The sequence below is a fragment of the Drosophila ficusphila genome, unplaced genomic scaffold (genome assembly GCF_018152265.1).
Source record: "Drosophila ficusphila isolate 14025-0441.05 unplaced genomic scaffold, ASM1815226v1 contig_198, whole genome shotgun sequence".
NCBI classification, from domain to species: domain Eukaryota; kingdom Metazoa; phylum Arthropoda; class Insecta; order Diptera; family Drosophilidae; genus Drosophila; species Drosophila ficusphila.
Genome location: NW_025064092.1, coordinates 10,024,508 through 10,048,975, shown reverse-complemented (window position 1 = coordinate 10,048,975; position 24,468 = coordinate 10,024,508). Strand labels below are relative to the sequence as shown.

General features: G+C 40.7%; 1 protein-coding gene across 1 annotated transcript in view; it reads left to right on the top strand.

Moving 5' to 3' along the window:
• Window positions 1–24,468, top strand: part of LOC108092818 (basement membrane-specific heparan sulfate proteoglycan core protein) — a 76,756-nt gene that overhangs the window by 20,061 nt on the left and 32,227 nt on the right. The window contains 6 exon segments of the mRNA XM_017192596.2: window positions 932–1,436; window positions 1,514–1,691; window positions 1,751–1,914; window positions 2,305–2,385; window positions 2,841–3,041; window positions 3,521–3,826. Of these exon segments, the coding sequence (XP_017048085.1) occupies window positions 932–1,436; window positions 1,514–1,691; window positions 1,751–1,914; window positions 2,305–2,385; window positions 2,841–3,041; window positions 3,521–3,826 (1,435 nt within the window).

Sequence of the window (24,468 nt, the reverse complement as noted above, 5' to 3'; positions counted from 1 at the left end):
CTAAATATGATGAATAAATGAGAGTTCAAGAAATGGAAGAGGGTTCTTTAATTTTTTTTAACAGTTGTAGAGGAGAGATTGTTTTGCACAGTGTAGAGGAAACGTGGGAAGAGCGCAACAGAAGAAAAGCTTTCCCCGGGCAAAAAGAGAGAATCGAACATCAATTTTGTGGCAAGATATGATCGCCTTTTGTGGTGACGAAGAGAGGGGTCTACAAAAAAAAAAAAGAAGAGGGTGCCCCAATGAAAGGGGGTGGGTCATTATTGTATCTGTGTGGCACATGTTGAACATGCAGGGCAAGTGCTTTTTATCGGCCAAAGGCAAAAAGAAATATGACGGAGCACGCGTCTTTCATCCAACACTTCCACTCAAGAAAATAGGAAAGGAGTGCCAAAAAAAAATAATTCTGGGTAGGGGTAAAGCGAAAAGAGTGGCAGAAGCATTTATGAAAAACGAATCCAATAAAATTGACACTTGAAATCAACGTAGAAGTAGAAATTGCAGGGAATTTGAGATGATTTGGAACAGAATTTAATAAACAAAACACTTGGTTTAATTGCAGTCTAAAATGCTCAATGGACTTTCTAGAAATAAAGGTTGAAAAACTCCTAAAGATAAGATTTTCATGTTCCAAATTATGTTAAATTTTAACAGTCATGATTGTGGGGAAAAGCTAGCCGAGACACACTGCCCCTAAAACTGTGCCGCTGCACTACCCTGCTTAGCATGGACAAAAACCAAAGTAGCGAAGCTTTTTTGATATGGAACGATAAAGGAAAGCTGTTTTCATTGAATATCTGTGGGGAAAACTTTAAAAACCTCTTTCCTTGAGTTTAAAACTTATTGATTTGATTTGACAAGATTCAAAACTTAAGATTTTGCCAACCATTCTTTGCCATCTTAATTAATTTTTTTTTCTTTTATTTTGCAGCAACTTAAGAACATCAATGATGACCTGGACTTTGTACTGGCGGACGACCAGTCGGTGCAGAACCTCAAGGAGTCCGATTGGTCGGCGACAAGGGACAACGACAACGATGACGACTCCTTCCTGGACACCGCTGACCTCCTGCTGCCCGCCGAAAAGGACGAGCTGGAGGATGCGGACGAGGAGGAGGACGATGCGCCCGAAGCAAACTGGTACCACCGCGTCCGCCGCTCCATCAGCAAATTCTTTGGCGCCGAGGGCGGAAAGAAGCGTGAGAAGCAGCGCGATCGCCGCACAATCGGCGATAAAGTAACGCAGCGTCGCAAGAGGAAGGAGAAGCGCGAGCAGCAGAAGCAATTGCAAAAGAAGAGCCAGCTGGAGCAACAGCGTCTGGCCAAGCGGACCGACGCCGTGGTTTTCAATCGCCAATCCGATCAGCGCAAGCGGGCCTCCGATCTCTACGACGAGAACGAGGCATCCGGATACCGTGAGGAGGAGTCTGTTCTCTGTAAGGAAACTTCTTATCTAATTTGAATGATTCCACTATTGGTTAATGACTTCTAATCTTTCCCTCTTCCCGCACAGATCGCACCCACTTCCTGGTCAATGAGCCCTACTCCAATGACCTCGAAAATCGGGACAGTGAGCACTTCCAAACCCTGCAAAAGTCTCTGGACGATGACCTGCGCAGTTTCTTCCATCGCACCTACGACGGCAACGATGATGAAGAGCAGGAGATCCACAGCACTCTGGAGCGAGTTGAGTGAGTGTCATTTACAACATTACAATGCAATCCAATTCTAATTCGAATTCTTTATTCAGACCCACCGATGACAACTTCCAAGTTCGTGTGCAGCTCAGAATTGAGATTCCCACTTCTATCCGCAACTTTGGAAACAATTTGGAGCAGCAGTTGAAGACCTACAATCGAATTGATCGTGTAGGCGCCACTGCCGAAAACGGATTTTCCTTCGCCGAATCGAGTGGTAAGTATTTAAGGATCTGCGACCCAAAACTTGTCTTTCTTTCTGCGACTTTTTGCGTTGCTTTGGTGTGAGATGCCCTTTCTTATTCCCAAATCAGGGATGCAAACTGGTGTACTTGTAAACAGATGATATTTGCCTTGTGTTTTGTATACTCTTGGTACTCACAGTTTTGAACTGGGGTACAGCATTTATCTCAGGAGATCAGAAGAAGTCCACTTGCAAGATATGAAATAAATGTATGCCAAAATTCCTTTTAAAACCTTAATTACTTCTAACCATAAACTAGGAATATAAAACATGTACTCAGTTTGCATCCCTTTCATTAATTGTAGTCACGATATCCAAACTTTTTTTATTACCCAAAACCCAAAATAAACGTTTTATCAAAAGTCCCGAAGGACATTGGTGGCCCTGTGGATCCCAATTCGAGAAACTCGCCGAATGAGTTTGGCCCAACAACCGAACGAAAAGGTTTGTCCACTAATTTACCAAACCGGAGCCCCGGAAATCCTCGAAACGCCAACAAATATCTTAAATAGCTTCTGTGGGTCTGCTTTGGTATTATTTAAATTATAAGTTTTAAAAGAAATGTAAAAATATTCAAATAGTTGGTCTTGTTCTTAACATAATTACGAATTGCGAAATTGTACTTGGTTAATTTTTCTGATATGAGAAGGGGGAATAAATTAAATCCAGAGTGGACCCGTAAGTAAGTGTGCTTAAAAAGTGACCCGTGTGCGTGTGTGTTATATCTCGTAAACCTCTGTGAACATCCATCATCATCGAATTTGCTCCACTCCACTTCACTGCCCGCTCGATTCTGTCTCCATTTCTGTGATTTCTGTCTCTCCATTCTGTCTCTACGTATTTGGGAATCCGTTCAGAACTTCTGTGTGCCATCGCTAATTCGGTTTGTACCCTCACAGATTCCTATGACGATCCGACCGATATTAATTTCGATCCCAAGGACCAAGTGGAGGGCTCCGGCAGCGACGGTCCCACCTGTCGCGGAGATGCCACATTCACCTGTCGCCACAGCGGAACTCGCATTTGCGATGAGATGCAATGCGACGGCGAGGCCCAGTGTCCCCATGGCGAGGACGAGGAGAACTGCCCCTATGCACCGCGTAATGAAATTGATCATATCTATCAGAGCAACGATCTTTTACTCATCGATCGTTTAGCATGGCCCAATATCCATACTAATCAGCTAGCATCTCCATACCTAACCGATTTGCAAAGGGATCTTATAGTATATTTCAATACAAAATCAATCAATGATTTCCGATGCTACTCTTGAATAGCTAAATTTAAATTTAAAGCATCAGAGAATACATGCTTGGTGATATATACATATTTTCGTTTTCGTGGGTCTTTTCATAAAAATTAAGAACTCGCGTACTTTTAATAACTAACTGTAATTGCGAATTTTCTCTAAAGAAAAGTCAGTCTGTAAGACGCATTCAAATGTCAGTGCATCTATCATCAATATAGGATCTTCCCTTACCGATTCGTTCGTTCATTTCCATTTATTTGGCTTGTTATTTAAGTTGATTTTAATTTTGATTTCCCTCTTTCGTTTCTCGTTTTTTGTTGCGTGCCTCAGTTTGCACCGAAGATCAGTTCAAGTGCGACGATAAATGCCTGCCACTCAGCAAGCGCTGCGACAGGCAAATCGATTGCCAGGATCAGACCGACGAGGCTGGCTGTGTTCAGCCGCCCACTCCAGAGCCGGAATACAGGCCAGAGCCAGATGAGGGTGATGATGCATCACCTCGAACTGAAGATCGTCCAGAACCGGAACCAGAACCTGAACCTGAACCTGAACCAGAACCAGAACCAGAGCCTGAACCAGAGCCTGAACCTGAACCTGAACCTGAACCAGAACCAGAACCAGAACCAGATTTTCAGGGTAAGTTACTTTCAGTATTATTCATTTCGTTCAATTATTTCTTGGGGCTTTATTTTGGGTTAAAAATTCTTCAAGAGAACGTTTTTAGATTTATTTAATTCTTTTAACGGAGTTCCCAAAATGAAACTTCTACTGACGTTTGAATGGAATTAGATTACAATGTTTGTTTATTGGTGGTAACAAATTTGCAGGTTAAATTTCGAACAAAACATATCATTATCGCTTGATTTAGTTTGGTTATTTGTTAAGTGATTTTATTTCTTGGCGAATAGTGTCTTTGAAATTTGTGCCTGTTTTGGGTGATCTCATTTCTTAAATGCCCGCGATCTGCAATCGCTTATATGCTCTTTATAATAGCCAAATAAATTCCGCACTTTGATTGGCCCGAGTCAATTGGGTTAAATATTTGATTTCCAAATGGATTTCCAATGAGTTGGTGGCGCCTTTTTGGCACGTAATCGAATGCGTTTGATTCTGTTTAAAATAAAGGCACTCCGCACATTCAGATTTGCCAGCATTTCTCGATGATTCAAAGCTGATATCCATTCGGCATATTTCAACGTGACGACCTACTTTAGAAATATGTGTTCCAAACTAGTAATATTTCGTAGAATCGTGTCCTCCCACTGACCCTGAATACTTTGCCATTCGCTCTTTCTTGGAAACAGCAGCCTTGTGCTGTGCAAATTGCAGTGGGAAAGGAGGCGAGAGCCAAAGCCATAAATGTAAACAGCACTGGAGACAACAAGGCGAAACAAGCGATTCAACCAAAAAGTGAAATTACAAACCAACTTCGCCCACACCAAACACCACCACACCATCCCAGCGGGAAAGTGAGAAGTAGGTTTTTATTTGACTGGAAAACCTCCTTCTTTTAGCAGGCGTAGGGGTAGGGATAGATGAAAATCTACTTCTTTTAGCAGGCGTAGGGAAGGGATAGACGATTTCGGACCGATTTCGGGGGTGGGTTTTTACCGAAAGAAGGAGGTTTTTGTTCAGCGGTAAGGGGAAAAATCCAGTGGATTTTGCCCTGCATTCAGCAGCTTTAGGTCCACTGGATTTTTCCCTTTACCCCTTACTTTTGTGTGTCACCCCCGTGTATTTTGAAAGGAGAGACGGCAGATTTGTAAGGGGTAAAGGGGATTTTCCACATTCCGCTTGTATGAAGAAACCACTGGAAAATAGCATATTTTCCACAGGTTTTTTCCCACTGGGATGCCACACCACACCACCTTACACCACTCCACACACACACAGGCCATCCACCCATCTGCAAACCGCAATTCTGACACCCCAAAAAGCCAGATTACAATATCCATGAAATATGCCACAAAAGTCGGTGGCGCAACGAGAGAAAAAATATGTTATGTAGATGGTGATTTGGAGCCTGACAGCCCTGTGTGTGTGTGTGTGTTGTGTGTTGGTGTGTAGTGTGTGTGTAGTGTGTGTGTCCATAGAGAGTGCGTGTTTTATTATAATGTTCCTTTTGCTTTGCTTTTTTGCGTGGTTAGCTGCACTGTGTCGTCGGCTAACAGCAAAAACAATTTGCAACAGATTAAAATTACCCCTAAGCGTATTATAAACTTAAGTAATCCTCTTGCAGTGCAAGAACAACCGGAACCGGGAACCACCCCGAAATCCCGAGTCCAGGACTCCTTCTATTTCGTTCGCAGACTCCCCAGCTTGCTTTTACTACTTTCGGGGGCGTGTTAAGTGCTGTCAACGAGATTAAATGCAATGTCAGAGGTCGCCACCCACCAAAAAACAGTAGCACACACGCACCAAAAAAAAAACGACGAAAAAAAAAGTTGTGTCCTTGGAAATTTAATGAATTTTCAACACACCACTCCAGGGCATCCCGAATAAAAAAGAAAGCGAAGGAACGGGGGTGGAAAATGGGATACGTCTGAATTAGTTGGGATAGTTCCTAAGGTTCCTTTCTTTGGAATATTTAGCATTAATATATATTTTTCTTTTGATAGGGTAAAAATTGGAGAAGTAAAGGTAGACTTCTCCCTTTGTTTTGCTTTCGCCTGTGATAATAAATCTCCCTTTTTATTTACATTTTTTCTTGTTTTTTTTTTTTTATTTATTTTTTTTTATTATTTATTTTTATTTATTTATTTATTTTTTTTTATTTATTTTTTTTTATTTATTTATTTATTTATTTTTTTTTTTTTTTTTTTTTTTTTTTTTTATTTTTATTTTTTATTTATTTTGCTTATTTATTTATTTTTATTATTTACACATAGCGGGGCTTATATATTTTTTAATTGAGCTCGAGTTCTTGGCCATCAACAGACCTTGGGTCGGACTCTTCAGTTGCGCATTAGTCATTTGGGTTAATGAAGGCGATATTTCTGGATTCGAATGCTGTTCCGGGCTCAAAAACGTTTGCAACAATGTATATTTCGTTGTTACACTCGCTGCTGTCGTTCTGAAATCCGAAACTTCCGTGGCTTTTCGGATGGTTTCGAAAGTGCGTCAATGGAAGCTGTGCACAGCTTGCACTTGAAGCTTGAATTGTGTTTTTTTGTGGGGAAGGGCCCTGCTTTTATCATTATGCAACGTAGTTGGGAAATGTTATTACCCCCCACCACCACCACCACCACCCCCTTTATTCTCCCTTGGCCATCGCCCATTTTGTAATTTGGTATTCAAAGTTGAATTTATGAACCATATACACATCCATACGAATATATATTTTTGTGCGCTTTTGCGGCTGCATTGGGTTTTTGTTGATTAAATTTGGCAAAGACAACTTGCACTTTTCCCCGCACCTTTTTTGGCGCGAGTCAATTAGCGGCTTCAGTTTGCCTGAACTGTGTTAAATGGCTGCGGATTTCAATGTGCTGCTCACCCAGCAACCAACCGCACACACGAGTACCAGAAAACGTAGAAAAAACAGAAATAAATAGAAAAAAATCATGGAAAAACAGTGCACAAATGGACAAGGAAAGTGGGCAACATAACATCTAGGTGGCCACACATATGCAAATTGAATTTGCCAGCCAGCCAACGCTTTTCTTTTCTCGCCAAGCCCCGAAAAGGGCGAAAATTAAGCCAAGAAGGAAATCCACAAACAAGTAAACAGCAAAACAAAAGAAGAGGACGACGAAATATAGAATGAAAGATATGGGAAATTAGGAGGAGACCTCAAAGATACCCTAGATTTCCAATATGCACATAAGTTCGTTTTTTTTTTTCTTGTCATTTAAGGCCTTTGCAAAGTGAAACTTTTTATTGGCTTCCGTTTGGCATGTGCCTAAATCATGTTCTATGGGCCATAAATCGTTCCTTAATTAGGTAATCGCAAAAAAAAAAGGTATGCAAATGCTGTGGCCATCAAGAACGCCAGTCAATCACAGGCTGCATAATTCTTTTTAAAATTTGCAGTGTTTCGTAGTATTTTAAAATACGTACAAATATGAAATGTTTTTTTTGTAAAACGTTCTTCTATTTCTGCTGCAGACTGAACAACCTGACTGAAATCCGAGTAGACCTTTTCGGCCTCCAAGAGCAGCGAAAAACTGTTGAAATCATAAAAAATCATAACAGCAAACAATGCTAACCCCGGCCACGCCCTCCGCCTCTCGGGGGAGTTGTGCATGTCTGATGAGCTTCGCTTGTGTGTGTGTGTGTGTGTGACTTTTCCAATGTTTACACCTTGGTTATAAGCACCCAACTAGCTTACTGTTTTTAAGATATTTTACTTACCAAACTTTGCCAGATAATACCACATATATATGCGAAATAATTTCTTAAAATTTTTATTCGGAATAAGAAATGATAAATAATAAAATAAATTTTATTGTTCGCCAAAAAGCATGCGTATGAACGTAAAATGTGTTGCAAAGGAAAACTGAAATGCTTTACGCGCCAGATTCCGCTAAGCATTTTCCCCTTGCTACCGCGTTTTAAAATATTTTATAAATAACATAAAAACACAACAAAAGATGTTTAAATTAAACAAAATGTGTAATATATAATATATATTAATATATATATAATGTAACATTCGAATTTGTCCTGAGGCTTTGGCGCAGGCGTAGAAAATTGGCCGTTTTCCCAGCTGGGCAGCAACATGTCGCCGCTGCGGAAAAGCCGAACCTTCGGCAACATGCTGCATTCACCTGGTTGGCTGCTTCACTTCGGGTGCTCCATGGGTGCTCGCCGGATGTCGTCATCGTCGGTGGATTGCTGGAGCTTCGGCCTTCGGCTGTTGTGCTTCCCCATCAACATTTGATGCAGCCTCATGTCGCTAGCAATAATTATTGAAAAAACATAAACAAGAATAAAACGAAAAGTGCAGTACAGCAAATTATAAAATACAAACTAGAAGTTCTAGTTCCTGAAATTACTTTCCAAAAAGATTGGGTCACGCCTTGCAAATCATTTTAAAGAAAGGTTTTTCAACGAAATGTTCTAATTTAAACCTAAAGTAAACAAAAGTATTTTATCTTTTTAATCCAAATTATCAGATATGCAGCTTGTACTGCGGCGTGCACAAGCTCCCTTATCTTCTTTATTGAGATGCTTGCTTGGCAACATTTTCTGTGCAAGTCGGCAACATTCCGCTACGCCTGCTCACGCTTGCAACGCTTTTCAATTTTCAACGCCGCGTCAGTTCAACGTGAAGCGTTTGCGTGTGCGTTACGTTGGCGCGGTTTCAGCTCTCCAGTTCATTAAAATTCCAAAGTATCCAAAGTACATCCTTACCTACTGCCCGACTCTCTCAGATATCGGTCGAGATATATATCATATAAAAAGAGAAGTGTAATCTAATTTTTGTTAACATTTTTTTTTGATTGTGTTCAAAAAACAATGCAGGAAAAACAAAAGAATATTCAGCCTTTTATGTGCGAAAATCCTCTGCGATTTCTGTTCTGTGCGTGTGATCTCAACTTTGTGCATACTTATCTCCTCCCAGTGACTCCTATAACATGCTATATTGACCCTGGGACTGACGTTTCATGGCCTTCGTAGATAAAAAGCGGCTAGATTTAGATGCTAGTAAATTTCATTTAAGCAAAGTCATTTAACTTGCTTCCAAATGTTTCTTAAACTTGGCTCTTAAAAACCCTTGTTTTTGTTATTTTGTATTGTTATTTTAATTTTTGCAAATTGGTGAATTATTTCTATGGTGAAATGACTGAAGGAATTTTCTTTATTTATATTTAAAATTTATGCAAATTACCTTAGAGTCAGTTTATCTCTTTGCTTATATTATAGATTTCCCTAAGTTCATATCTGTTGACGTCTTCTGATTCGCTTTAAAGACCAACAAGATCAGTTTAAATTGAGCGCTAAGCTCCATCTACCTAAGTCGCAAACGAAGTTTGCTTAGTTCACTTATCGTGAATGGATAAAACCAAATATTTGCCATCGGTTATTAATTTAGCTGGCTGACATCTTGTGGTTCGCCCATGTTATTGTTGCTCTTGCGGTTGCATTTTGAGGTGGCTGCTATTAATGCCATTAATGTTGTGATTGTGATTTCGATTGCACGCTGCCGTTGCCGTTTGCCTGTTGCCAGGTCGTAAATCTCAATCAAAGAAGTTTAGAGGAGTCGCCGAGAGAGATTGGGCATATAAATCTTGTTCGCCGAGGCAAAAAACAAACAGCCGAGGGAAAAATGTTAAATATTTCTGACACTGATTGCTCACTTGATCGTTCCGCCCTCAAGTCGTCGTCCCCTTGACTTCGATTAGCCATCCCCGAAAATAGAAGGAAAACTCGGGGGCAGGGCGCTGACAAATTTCCCGACGGCAGCTGACAAAAATATCCGGCCAAATCAAAAATGCTATTTTCGGAACACACAGTCAGTTTTTAATTTGGATTTTCTGGAATCTGGAATCCTCGGTTGGTTTCTCTGGCTCTTTCTTTCAATTGTGGAACTTCATTGACTGTCTGTCAATTGCAATTTGCTTCGCTCGGCACAATAATAATGCTAATTCCAATGTTATAATGTCAGGATCGGCGGGAATCGTCTTGCGGATCCCACTTGTGGGAAAACAAGTGTGCAAAATTTGTGCGATCTCAGCACCTTTCCCTTGCCAATTTGGTTAGAAAAAAATGTGTTTATTTGGAAAAGGGGATTTTGAAGAATTTATCACACTCCATTCTCAGTTTCCAAAGAATTTCATTCTGGGGGAATCCAAGAAACTAAGGATCCAAATCGCTAAAAGTTTTTGAACAAGACCTGTTGAAGGCTGTGCATCCTCAAAAGAAGCGTTTTTTATTTAAGCTGGCGTTTTTGCGATGAATGCACTTGCTACTCGGCATTTTAAAACGGACATTAGATAATGCATTATATGCATCATTAATTTTAATGACTGTTAATATGGAGACGTTGTGGTGGTGCGGTGGTTGTGGGAGTTTGGCTAAAAAACTTGGCCGCAATTTGAGTTTCTAATGACTCCGAAAACTCATCATTAACAACTTTCAGCTCCTGGCTTCCATCATCAGGCATCCATCGTCGGGTTCTTGGGATGAATGCATCTTGGGTGAATGGAATCCGCTGCCAGAGCATCTCATTAACGAAAAGCCTTTATTGTGGTGTGTGTGTGTGTGGGTGGGTGTGTGTGTGTGTTTGTTAGCCTGTTGGCCGCGTGCAATTCTCGAAAATTATTATTATGCGTAACATGTTGGGTAACTCGAAGCTCGGCCAAAACGCTGCCGCTGGCTGAAGGCGGCTACCACTTACCGTTTGGACAAACTAAAAGCATTCCTTTAATGCTTGGTTAATTGAAACATACTCTACTCTCCGTGCCGTGCCGCCGCCGGCAAACAACTTTTTTTGCGATAAAATGATTGAAAAATGCAGGCATCTTGCCAAAACCGCATAAACAACAAAGCTTTTAGGCGCGTATCTCACAGATACGTTTATCTCTGCCCCTCAAGAAAAAACGAAACAAAAAAAAAAACCAACAGCAACAACAAAATAAATAAATTAAATACAAATAAAAATAAAAATAAAAAGAAACCGAAACTGAAACTGAACCGAAAACGAAAACCTTTCACAATCGGCAATCGCCACTTGACTTTGCACTCAGATGTCCGGCAGTTTGCTCTATATTATCCCTCGGCTGCATGCATGTGGCACACATATAATATCATAAACAACTCAAGTTCAAGTTCATTAGGGAAACAAGAAGGCAGCCAGCAATTTGTTGTAATTTATGCGCGAAATTTTCACGTTTTTTTTCCAGCCAATTTTGCGAAAATTTGCACAGCGGGAGCGAAGAAACAAAATCGCTGATCCAAGTGCATTTCTTCTGGCAGTGGATTATTATAAACGGTCTATTCGAAATTGAAATCAAATGGGCATTAATTGGTCACGTTTTAAATATCCTCGAACGGCGGCAGTAACTCACGAAATATATGCAGTGAGTCAGGTTCAGATCGAAATCGATATAAGGCATTACGTAATGCCAAGGGGAATCGTGATGGAAAGATCGAAACATATGGCTAAATGCTTCAAAAATATTTCAGATTTTTATAGATGATAAAAACCAAGGGTGCTCACTGCATATATTGTATATTCTATAGTTTATAAATGGTTCAGATTAGTAAGTTATTTTTATTCGTAACTCATGCAATTGATTTGTTGCTGCTGAACTTAATTCAAGAACAATGTTTGCCATTACAATACGGGAATACGAGCATTTTCCTTCGGCAGGCTGATAATGGTTTATTATTATCATTTCTGCCTCGATTTTCATTTGACACCCCTGCTAAAGGGCGCGCACAATGAATGAGCAACGGGAAACATAGAAATGTGTATGGAAATACATTTGAGAATCCACAGAATACAAATATACGAAGGCCAGACAATTGAATGCTGATGAAGGCTGCTCCTGGCGGGGGCTCATCATCCTTGAGTAAGGATTCTCTGGCGTTGCTTTATTTAAAATTAAGCAAACACTTAATGGCACTATGTTCACAGCTGCTCTTCTTGACGCCTTGTAATGGTGTGTCCTATTTACACAGAGAAAATTACTTTCACTTATTTTTTTTTACATTTCTGTTGGTTAAAAAATAAACTTTGAATTTTGTAAATTTGAGTTTATATAATAATCCAAATAATTTTCCCTTCCTGTAGTTCCTTTCACTTTCCCTTCTGTGATTTGAATTGTTCAAACTTTTTCTGAGTGTAGACCAACCGCTTCTCGACTTTTGCCCGCATAGACAAAGACGGAAGTCCGGACTGGACTCCACTTGTGTGTGTGGTAGTGTGTGTGGTAGTGTGTGGCTCTCCAAGTGGACGGGTCACCACTGGGCGGGTTGCCTTGGGTCCTTCATTGCTTTCATTTGTAACGGAAATGTTTGTTAAAGTATCCTTCTTCTCTTTGTTGTTGTTGTTGTTAATGCGTTCAGTTTGCCAGCGGAAGTGTCGCCGCTCGCCGGGTGCGGTCACCACCCCCACCCCCACTCGCCCCTTGTCCCTTGCACCACATTTATTTGTGACCTCTGACCCCCCCGCTGTGATTTTTATGCGCCAGAACAGAAGCAGAAATTTTCGCACATTCCGAAAGTGCTGCTCGAGAATAAAAGAAAAAATGAAAAGAGAGAAAACAAGTTGAGCCTTCAGTCAAGATTGAGCTGAAAAATATCCCCAACCCCCTTCTGTTTTTTTTTTCTGTTCAGTTATTTTAACCAGCTCGCGAATCCGCATCCGCATCGTATTTCGCATCCGCACTCGCATCCGCGATGGGACGGCGCCTGAGGGCAGCTTTTTGGCTGCTGGCGGCCCTGATCGTCATCGAAAAGCCCCAAGAAAGCGGAGCGCGTGGCACCTACTACAGCCTCGGTGGTAAGTCCAAAAAAAAAAAAAAAAAAAAAACAGGGAAATCAAATGAATCCAGACCATATATTATATATGGGAAAATGTAGAACATTTTAGAAGTGATATTTTCTACTAGAAAATATGTGTGTCTTGAGTCGGTTTTAATAGGTTCAAACTGGTAAACCTGACAAGCCAAAAAATCAATCGATCGCTACCAGGGATATATTCTTGTACACACGCATGGATACTATATATATGATAAATATGGTACGCTCCTCGATGGCAATTCATTTCAATCGGTGCCATCCCCATTTAATTGCCCCTCAAGTGACAACAATTGCCGGCTTGATATCGAATTGAGGAATGCAGCTGCTGCAGTTGCTGTTGCAGTTGCAGTTGCAGTTGGCTGGTGATGATGCAGAGATTGGAAGTGCCAGCAGTTGATTCGGATGAGTTGAGCTTCACCGACTTGAGTTGAGTTGAGTTGAGTTGATTTGCGTTGAGTTGCGCAAATCTAGGCTAATTGTTTGTCGCTGGTATAATAATGATGCCAGCGACCAATTAATTTGCACAAACATCTTAATTTAGGAAGCCGCGAAGAGAGCGGCGCACTCGACAACTGGCAACTGGCAAATGGCAACACTTGATAAGTTAAGTAAGTTGCCCGCCCGGGTCTAAGAATAGAATAATTATCTTGATAAGCCCCGATGAGCTGACAAAGAATTTCCCCCCATGGCAATAGGCGCCAAAGTAGTGATGCGATAGGAGTAAAAAGTGATGCAATAGAAAAGGGAAAACATTTCCAAGTGGTCAACTCCCAGAATGAATTAGTTTAAAAATTGGTAGAAAAGTATAATTGCCTCAGTTGAAACTTTCAATCTGACTTTTCGCTTATGAGGAAGCGAAGTAGGTTAGTAAATCAAGAGGTGAGCTAAGATGCATTTCGAAAATGACGTAAAGATCTATTTTATATTGCTTACCCAGTTCGTTAGATTTGAGCTGATGACTCAGAGCATTATTCATGCAAACAGGAGAATAACCCTATTTATCAGTTATCAAAGTGCTTATAGTAACAGCATACTAAATATTAATCAGATTCTTATGTTTAGGTGATCTTCTCAGCAAAACATTTTTATTATGTGAAATAATTATTGATTAGTCTTCATTGACTATAAAGTCATTTCCCTAGGAAAGAAACAAAAGCTGGGGGATTGATTTTTAGTGACCGTTTAACCCTTGGTAACAAAAGCAGATCCCTTTCATTGCCATTGTCTGGCAGTTAAGGGCCGTGGGGGCCCTTTTCTAAGATCGCTAACTGTTTTCTAGGCCTTTGGTCACGGTCAGTGGGAGAAAGATTTGAGATTTGAGGTTTTCGAAAGACAAACGAATGGACACCGGATACTTCAGGAACCGCCAGTCGTCGTCAGAGAGAGAAATTGAAAACGGTTAACTGTGGCCACAGCAACAATGTCATCCTTGACTTCATTAACCGTAACCCGATCGCATTGAAGTTAAAACCCCCAGCGGGAGCAAAAAGCAAACCAACCAGCCACCAGCAACCAGCCAACAAACAGACAAACAAATAAATTGCAAAGCAGGCAAGCCAACAAACTAACAAACGAACAAACCAACAAACAACCCAAGTCAAGCCCTCAAGATAATGCGAAACTATTATTTTGCACTACTGACAAACCGTTCTGAAGTCATCGCCACTCGGGCCCCGCCATCTGACTCAGATCCAGATTAAGACTCAGATTCAGATTCAGATTCAGATTCCAATTCGGATCTCGCTTGTGCACTAACAACTATATGCGATAACCGCTAGTGGACATAGGAAATTCTCGGCTTGACCCAAAAAGATATAGAGAAATATGCAGTCTGAGTCACTTGCTAAGCATTCGGATGCAGCGGGCAATAAAAAACCTTGAACTATTTACTTGTTAATGAATATGAGAGGTTTATCAAACAACAAATATTTGTTCCAATGTAATTTATAGGTTTAGCTAGAGTTATACTTTATATTTTGTTTCCTTTTCCTAGCAGAGTATTCAAGTATCGCTTTTGGCCTTTTTGGTTTTTCTTTTTTTTTTTTTTTGTCCTGAAATCAACTTTTCAATTCGGGACTCTTATTTACTCCGTTCGCTTGCAATTGCTAGAAGAATGAATTGAAAGATGTTTATTTTTAGTACAATGTGCCACACACACACACAAACACGCACACTCTCGCACACACATACATGAGAGCTGCTGTTTCTTCCCCTGTAATCCCCAACCGCTTTTAACCTTCCGCTGCCCAACAACCTGCCCAAGCATTCTTCCATTGGAAGCAAGTTTTCTGGTTGCCTGCTTTGAGCGCTTCCTGAAAGCCCGAGAAAATGAAATGAGATCTGCAGAGGCTCTTGAATAAATAAATGGCAAGGGGCTATAGTGGAGGGTATCTGAAGAATAGAGGAAGGCGTCGAGCTGAATGCTCATGCGCTGATGTAAGCGCCTTTTGGGCGACGAACAATTAGAAAACGCTTCGGAGTGCATTTTCCATTTGGCAGCTGCAATTTTGCAGTGTTTATTCTACTCTATTTCATTTTTCAGGGTTAACTCTAGACATTACACTTGGCGCTTGTTTACCGTTTGGTCAGAATTGTTTGCCTTTGCCATTGCCTTTGGATTAAAGTTATTCTTGACGAGATTTTTCCCCTTTGTTGTTTGTGTTTGTGTTTGTGTTTGGGTGTATTTGTGTGTGTGGAAAACCCTTCACTGATTCTCGTTGCTGACTTGTATGTAATTTGATGCTTATGCCATTAACAAAAATGTCAAAACGTCTAAATGCCATTGGGCATATGACTATATACAGCAGCTTTTCCCCCAGATTTTCCACCACCCCCCCGCTCCCGCATTTTGCAGGCACGTAATTTGCTTGTTGAGAGCGCGTGCGAAATGTCAAGAGAACCTAGAAAAAGTCGCCTTGCAGATTATACGAAAAGAAAAGTTTTTCGCAATGAGATTTGATATTTGCGCCTGGACCGAGCGAAAAAAAAAAAAATATCTAAACTGAAAACTCGAGACGGAATCGAAATGGGATCTGGATTGTGGGGGAAAATGGGAAATGGCCAGACATTGTTGCGTATGCGGAAAAGAGGAAAATCTGTTTAGCTGATTAAATACGTGACTTAATTCCAAGTACCTTAAAGATACATTTGAATAATACAAATTTATGCAGTGGCAGTGCAATTAGAATTAACATTTGATTGGCCCGATTGACGGGCGAGTGACGATTGCAAGTCAACTTGGCCTTGCTCGCCATTCAGATATCGAATATTCGAAAAGTTATCTTTTACCTATACACTGCTAAAAAACTAGGTGTTTTCGAAGTATTAATTCTCAGTTTATCATTCAAACCCAAAGCTTACTTATTTATTTTACAATTGGAAAGTTAACAGCTGGGTTTCAGAATATGAAGTTTTGCTCCTAATTGTATCTGTATCAGCTGCCTTTTCTCACAGTGTACCTCATGCATGCCATTAATTGCCACTGCATCTGAGTTTGAACTGTCTTGACTGAAGTGAAGTGTTTGGCACGTGCAGTGCACAAATGTAGCTTATTTATTAATTTGTGTTCCCAGCATCGCTTGTCAACGTTTTAGACGGTTCTTTTTTTTTTTTTATTTATTATTTATGTAGTTTTTTTTGTCTAGCTCTCTATGCAAATGCCAGAAATGCTGACAGACTTGCATGACAACTGGAACAACGAACAACCGACAACGAGACAGCAAAAGTGAATTTACGAGCGCACTGCAGATGCGGTCAGATACCGCATAATGGATCTAGCAGATACAGTCGGCGATTTTCCAGAGATAGGCCCTCGGATTCGGATTCCATCCATCGAAAAGGGAAACTGCGGCGGCATTTGAATTGCGAAAAAGGAAATCAATTTGCAAAACGAAAGCGGAAAAAATTTCGCGAGGGAAAATTTCAAGATTCCGAAATAAATGACGAAAGTTCGTTTGGGCCTTTGAAAATATTTGAAAATTTGATAGGTTTTAGTAATTGTTATAAAAAAAAAGCTTATCGAACATGGACAAATAGTATCCAAATACCACATTTAAATTCCTCTGACTCAATCCTTGTCTTTCTCATATGCATAAATCATACATTATTCATGACTAAATCACAATCACACCTGCCAAATGAGCTCAACAGAAATGCTGGGCAAATTGCAGGGTATTGGAGCTATCGATAATGTACTTAAATTGCGGCTGCACCCACTCGACTCCAAGATGCAGCACAACGTGGAGGGGGAATGGCGCTTTGAGGTACATTTACTGGGTTACTGGGCCTGACCGCCTGCGTTTCCGTTTTATTGCACTTTATCAGCATTGCAAAAATCTGGAAAAAATGGCCTAGAGCGAGCAGTTCTTATCTTAATAACGTTAAGAATTTTAATCGAGCATCCAAAACGACAAACCATGTCTGCAAAAAAGCAGAAACAAAAAAAATGAGAAGTGGGTGAGAGGAGATGAAGTGGGGATCATTCACTGGAGATAACAGAAGATAAATAGCTTGACTTTTAATTAATACTTGTGTCAATCAAAATATAAATACTTATTCAAATATTTTTAAACTTTTTAAGGCAAAAAGAAATACACATATTGAAATGAAATTTGTTGGAGTGTAAAGTGCAGGCAGGAAAACAAACATAAATGCATTTGAACGATTTGTAATTGCTATTACAGGCAGCTTGACATCATCGGCCGACAGCTGATGCTATAGGAATGACGATGATGATGATGATGATGATGATTAGAGAGAGAACGAGAACCAGCTAAAGAAAGAGATAGACAGACAAGAAGAGAAAGAGAGGGAGAAGCGCACAAAGTGCCGCCGCATCGGAGCAAATCTGAATGAATAGCATACAAAAATGTTGCACCATTAATATTCCGTTGGGGAATCCGGCGGGAAAAGTGTACACTGTACAGATCGTATCCGATATAGTCCACTTCTTTTATGGGCGAGCATCAAAGTATCGATCTAAAAGTGCATTCCAATCGAATGATACTCCGGGAATGTGAACATGGCACGAGCTCATTCATTAGCTGCTCATTGAATGAATTACTGCGGATCGACAGCGGAAAGGGTTAATAGTTATAAATAGAAAAAGAATGCCTTGTTCGAAGACCATCTATATGGTGTATATAGTCCGTACGACTTGGATGTAATAACTGAGCAATGCGATTAATCAAAGGCAATTAAAGGAATGAGCTCAAAGTCAGATGGCGACTTTGGCCCATTTATGCAAATGGGCTTTAGAGGTTCACTGGGCAAATATTTCACGCCGTTGATAAGCTACAAAAATATAACTAATTATTATAGGGGAAGTACATTAAAATTCCTTGAGGGTATTTCAATCGAGCCCCATTAAAATATTCCTATTCCCCCTGTTATTTATTAGTTTCTACTATTTATAAGTCCCACGAAATGGTGTCATTTCACTGAATGTCTTTCAATTTAAAGTGATGCAGAGCTTTCGATTGTGATCGCATAAAATGTGACTCTTGAGGGCGACCTCATCATTTTGGGGAGAACTACTACACTACACTATCTGGCCGAATCCACAAATCTCGAACTTTGTGACTGCCGCCCATTTGCGTCATTTGTTCTTCTTTGGTCATCGATCAGCTGCATTTTCCCCGAAACCGAATTTGGCCGCCGACCGACTCATTTGCATATCCATGTTTGGTTGTTGGCCTGCATTTGGCAATGAACTTCATGATTCAGCGGCGTGTTTGGGGGAATTAAGGGGAATTTTAACGGGGAGGTCCTCGAACGAAAGCGTGTCCTGGCTCAATCATAGAAATTGTTTCGGCTGCCCGCGCGACCAACAAATATTTGGCCACAAAATGGTTATTATGGTTATGTCTGTCCGCCCGCAATGATTAATGACAATCGCTGGATTGAACGTGTCTCTCCAATTTCCCTACTTATGGTCTGCTCCTTTCGCCATATATACCATATATATATATACATATACACACACATGTTCATACTCGAATCAGTAGCCGTGCGTGAATGTATATATGTTTTTGACGTCTCTCCGCCGATAGCATTTAATTGCTCGGCGATATATCATAAGATAGCGGCGTTCGTTCGCGTCCCCCTCAAGACTTGAAAATTAAATAAATAAATTGTATAAAATATTTACATATCCACTGGCTGCTGCACATATCTATATATATATATATATGCGCGTATATATTCTTGCACTGATCCATGAATGCAGTCCAAAGTCAACTCACAAAAATAAAAAAAAAAACAGAAAAGTGACAGAGTCAAGCCAAATCACGCATACGACATGTTGTGCAAACAAATGGACAGCAGGCGACCATGTGCTCTGTTGATATTTTCTAGACAGTTGCGGTGCAAATAATGGCAAATAGAAGGGGTTTCCGGGTGCTTGAGAGTTAAGTGGATTTGTCAAGTGTGCAAATATATATTTCAGTTGAACTTAAATCTAAATTAAATTAAAGTCGCGGCAATATAATCAGTAAGAAGTTGTGGCCGCCGTTAAATGTTTTAAATTGGGCATCAACTTAAAGATCATTCTCTTAATGCTAAATGTTAAATTAAATGTTTTAAATTAGCCATCGATTTAAAGGCCATTCTTTTCACCGCAGTTGTGCGGCATTTTAACCAATTTACCAACTGAACATCGTTAATTGCTACCCGCTGACTTTCGTTGGCTTTGTTTCCACCGACGTTTTGTGGCTCCTGTTGCGGTTTTCCACCGCTCACCTCCTCGCGGCTTTTCCGCGGCAAAAGTATTTAAGAAACTTCCAAACAAAACGCAAAGAAATGGGAAAAAAAACTTCACTGATTCATTTTTGGATTTGTCTCCCACTCTCCGTTTGGGTTTCTTTGGGCTTCCATCCTCGTGCTTCTGCTCCTGCTGCTCCACCTGCACCTGCTTTTGCTCCTGATTTCGCCTGCTCCTCCTGGTGGAACGAACACTCCTCCTCCTCTGGTTTTCGGTTTCCGTTTGCTTTTCGCCGCCGCACCGCCTGCCGCCTTCCGCTTCCCTTTGCCCTTTGTCACTGGTGCCTGGCACGCGCTGACACTTTTACTTTGTCCACGGGCCACGAAAGGCGGCAACCAGCAACTGGCAACTAGCAACTGGCAACTAGCAACTAGCAGCTTGCAACCAGGAGCCAGCCACCAGCAACATGCGACAGGCAACCCGGCAAACTGGCAACCTGCAACTATCCACTGAACAACATGCAAACGGAAACAACTCAGTTCACGTTGATCAAGTTCTGCTCTGGAATTCATTTCGACATTATTCGTCAATCGAAGCAGGATGTTCTGGGAATTGATTTAGCATTTTAAGATTTTAAGAACATTTATGGTTTTGAATCTTAATTTAAAGCTAAAATTAAAACATTGACAAGAAGCAATTTGACTGTTTATAAAACCATACATAGAGAGGAACCCTTTTTTATGTATTCCGACTTCGGTTTTTTTTTTTTGTCAAAGTTCTTTTGTAAGAACTCTATGTAGACCTGCGATTGCGACTGTTACCGCAAATGATAAATTTATTTAATTTGCCATAAATTGCCGAAGTAACTAAGACGACGCACGCAATGACAACGCAACCCCTGAGTTCTCTGGCCCCTTAACCCTCCAGAAGTCAACCCTTAACCCTCGATTCCCCTTTCCCCCTGACATGCAGAGTATGTCTTACAGCAAAAGTTTATGCAAAACAAGCCACAAAAATTAACGTTTGTCACATTGCGCATGGAATGCGACAAATCAGTGGCAAAACTTTAACCCGCAGACAGGTCTCTTTTTGGGGCGGTGGCAAAGGAGGGGGCGGGGCAGGCAGCAGGCAGGCAGGCAGCAGGCACACATGCCAACGTCAAACAATTTCGCCGATTTGGCTTTGGGTTGCCAAACAGAATGAGTTGAGGAGGAGTTTTCGGCCAACAAGTTGTTGTCGCCGCTATTTTTTCGGTCCCCGGTTTTTGTTTTGAGCTTATTTATGCGACATTTTCATTGTGTGTTTACGGTTCCGAAATGAATAAGTGAAATGTGGAATAGATTGAAGAAGCGCCAAAAACGACGGGCCTTTGGGGGGGGAGGGGATTGGCTCAAATGGGGTGGAATATTGGGTGGAAAACTGGGGCTGCGAGGTGGGCCAGAGGTAAAGAACCGCTGCTCGAGCTTGGGCAAACAGAGTCACATGCAAAGGCGCACTTAAAACTGCAGACGCCACATAATTGTCGCCCCTGCAGCTGCTGCAGCATAAAGGCCCCCTTTTTCCCCCTTTGCCTTTATCACTGGTTTTCCCACACAGACAAAATCGGTAATCGAAACCAAATTGGTCAGCACTTTAATTTTAAATAAGCCAAGTGCACTTTTAGTTATGGAAAATAAGCAAAATTAAGTAGCACAATTAATGTAATTTCAAGTGAAAATGTGATCTTAAGTGATTCGTTAAAATCATAAATGTAATTTATAAATTTAGCATTTGTTTTATAAAAATTGGTAATAGATTACATTTAAGCCAGTTTTAAAGCAGCTGGAATTTAAAGTAAAGTCTGTGACATTTAATTGGCATTGAGCAGCAGAAATCAACCGTCAAGTATTTCGCGCAGTGCAGAGTTGCACTGACAACTGTCACTGGTTTTTGACACGGATTCCCGCTCTTTCTTTGCGGCACATCGCGAGTTAAGCAAACTGCAACCAAAAACTAAACACTCGGGGGCAACCTTTATGACCTCCGAGCCCCCTGACCCCTTAACCCTTACCCCCCGCGCTAAAGGCCCAACCGACCCCCCCAAAGCTAATGACTCATTAAATAACGCGCTGCACCAACCGAGGGGTTAAAGCGCTGCAGAAGGAGGAGTGTGTGCATATTCATGAGCTTCGTGTTAAGCTGCCATTTTGACGTCGTCTGTTGGCAGTGTTTACATAGCCAAAAAAACCGAGCAGCGAACAGTGAGTGCACACATGAGTTCGAGTGTAGGGAATATGAATATGAATCAAGTCATCAATCAGAGTGTGGCCCTGTCTCCATGTCATTCGAGTGCGTCGCTCAGCTCCCACTTGACATGCATTCGGATTCGTGCTCCCGCCGGATAACTTTTGCCTAAATAACTAAATACCTATGATCATGAATGATTGCCCGCCCAGGCGGTGTTTAGTGTTTGAGTGTTTAGTCCAGCTGCTTGGATCTGGTGTTGTATCGCAAATGAAACATCGGTATGATTACTGAACCGTATGCAAATCATTCCCCCCAGCTTCTATGGTATCTCATTAAGCTCAATAATCAGATTTTGTAACAAAAACCCATCTCGAAGTTCAAACAAAATAGTTTCAGTCAAGTTGGGTTTTCTTCAAAGTAGACGCCATCAGATAGATTTATTTCGAAACAGGAAAACCATAATTAAACGAACCGACAAGGTTGTCTGGGCCATTTCCATTTCCATAGTCTGCCACCCCCTTCCCCGCATTAATGCTGGCCAATTAATAATACGAGACATCACGCATACGCCACGTATGCCAGATTTGCATCAGGACATGGCTCTGTCTTCCTGTTTAAGCCTTTTTCTCCTCTCTACCCCCCCCATAACCCCCGTCTACCATCCACAAAAGCCGGCAGAACGGAAATCGATTAGTCATAGACATAAAACTGAAATGAATGTTTATCGCTGATAGTTTTTGGGCCGTAATTAAGAGGTTTTTTTGGTTGGGGACGGGCGGCAAGGTTAAGGTAATAACACTTTTGCATGCCAGACGATTCACTTGAATTTCGGTAGATGACTTTTCGGGTATTCTTTATACTTGAATCCCCGCTTTAAACTAGACTATAATGCTGCTCCTCTAACGTAACGTCCCATCCAAAGCACTTTGGCTGCTGATAAAAGCGAGTTAATGATTCGATGGAACGCCAAGCGCTAACGAGCAATAATCAAATCAAAAATTCTTTTTACAAATTGCTGTTAAACAGCTTTTCCCGCCGAAGTCTCATCTGAATTTTTATACAATTTTCGTGGCAGGGAAGTAAACAATTTTTTAGCTTAACCCCACAATGCAAGGGGGACTGCTCCTTGCCTCCGCAACAAACCAAACCACACACCTCTTAACTTGTTTGTTTGCGGATTTTGGCCTGCTGGCGCTCTTTTGAGTTTTCCATGCGCCCGCGCGTATCAATTATCGACTCGAATTTAGCCCTCCTTTTGGACGACTCGTCTTCCCAGCTTTCTGTACCGCATTTCCACTTCTTTTTTTTTTTTTTTTTTTTTTGTTTGGGGAGTTGTACAGCAGCGGCAAAAAGAATAGCGATTTCTACCCGTAAGTTATACTAGTATGTTTTAGATTTTCTCAATATATTGTTCTTATCTACAGGGAAATACATTTAACATTTATTTTGTAGTTTTCAGCAGATAATTGAATCAAATAATTTGTGCATGGCTATTTACTTTTCGCCGCCACTGTATGTTTGTTGCATACTTTCTGGCGGCGCTTTAAGTTCAAGTGCAAGTCAGCGGGGAAAAAGCGGAAAAAGTCTGCCATCCAAACTGATCCCATTTCAAGGAGAAAAAGAGAAGAATATAAAGCTTGGAGGGGTGGAGAATTTCCATTTGACACTCAGCGAAGAAGACAAAATACAACAATGGAGGTGAAGCTGAAGCTGAAGCCAAAGGAGCTGTGTAAATAGTGCAATCTGGGAATGCAGAGGAGAGCTACAGTCATTAGGGGATAATTTAGGGGCATTGGCAATAGTAAAAGCCGTAATTGATATAACCAATATTAATGGAAGTCAGTTTTTACTTTATATATTGGCTAAGCCAATCAAACAAATGATTTTACCCAACCTGAAGAGAACAAATTCTCTAATTTAAATATCGTTTCCACAATAAGTAATCTTAATTTTGTTCAAAAAGATTTTCCAAATGTGCCAAAAACACCCAGGATTAAAATTATGAAAATATATTCTAAACCATTAGATGTTGAAAGGCAAATAATAGGAAAAGGTGAGGCAAAAATCCCCAGTTGGGCAAAAAAAAACCCAGCCTCTTCGATTTTCACCTTTATCAAGAAAACGCAAGACGGAAAAAACATGTTTTTCGACTTGTGGATTATAATTTGTTGTTTGTGCGGGGCCGTCAAAAGGATTAGGATCACACGTCTGGCCAAATAATTGGAGCCCAACAACCTTTGGCAGGCCAAATCCTTTATGTGCCCGTCTGTTCGCCCACTATTTGAATCTTTAATGTCAATAAGCGGGAGTTGGCAAAAAAAAAAAAAACAAACAGAGGGCAGGAAAAATAATATTATTTGCCTTCGTTCGCAAATTGACTTGAGGCGCCTTTTCTTCGTTTTTCATTTTTTGTTTGTTTTTTTTTTGCCTGTCTGTCTGCCTGTCCGCAATGAAATTGTCAAATTGTTGCATGGAATTTTCTCGCCTTCGTGTCGAAAATTGCCGAAAAGAAAACTTTGGCGATTTGTGTGCAGCCCGACATTTGCTTAAGTTTTCGCCACTGCAGTTTCGCATTAACTGCCACGTTCCCGATTACAAATTGTTAACTTACTGCGCTCTATGATACAAGCCCCAGTGAAACGAATTAAATATTCAATAAAAATGTATATTTTATTCTAGTGGTTGATTTTTCACAATTATTTGTGAAAAGTTTGTGATCTAATTCTCCAAAAAACAGCATCCACCCTTTCAAGCATATTTCTTTTCTAACAAAAGTTCGATTTTGAGGCCTCAAATGGTAGAATTAGGAAAGGCAATATCATTATTTTTTAAAGCTTAATGGCAAAAGTGTAACTTCGGACCTATATCCTTATTAAACCTG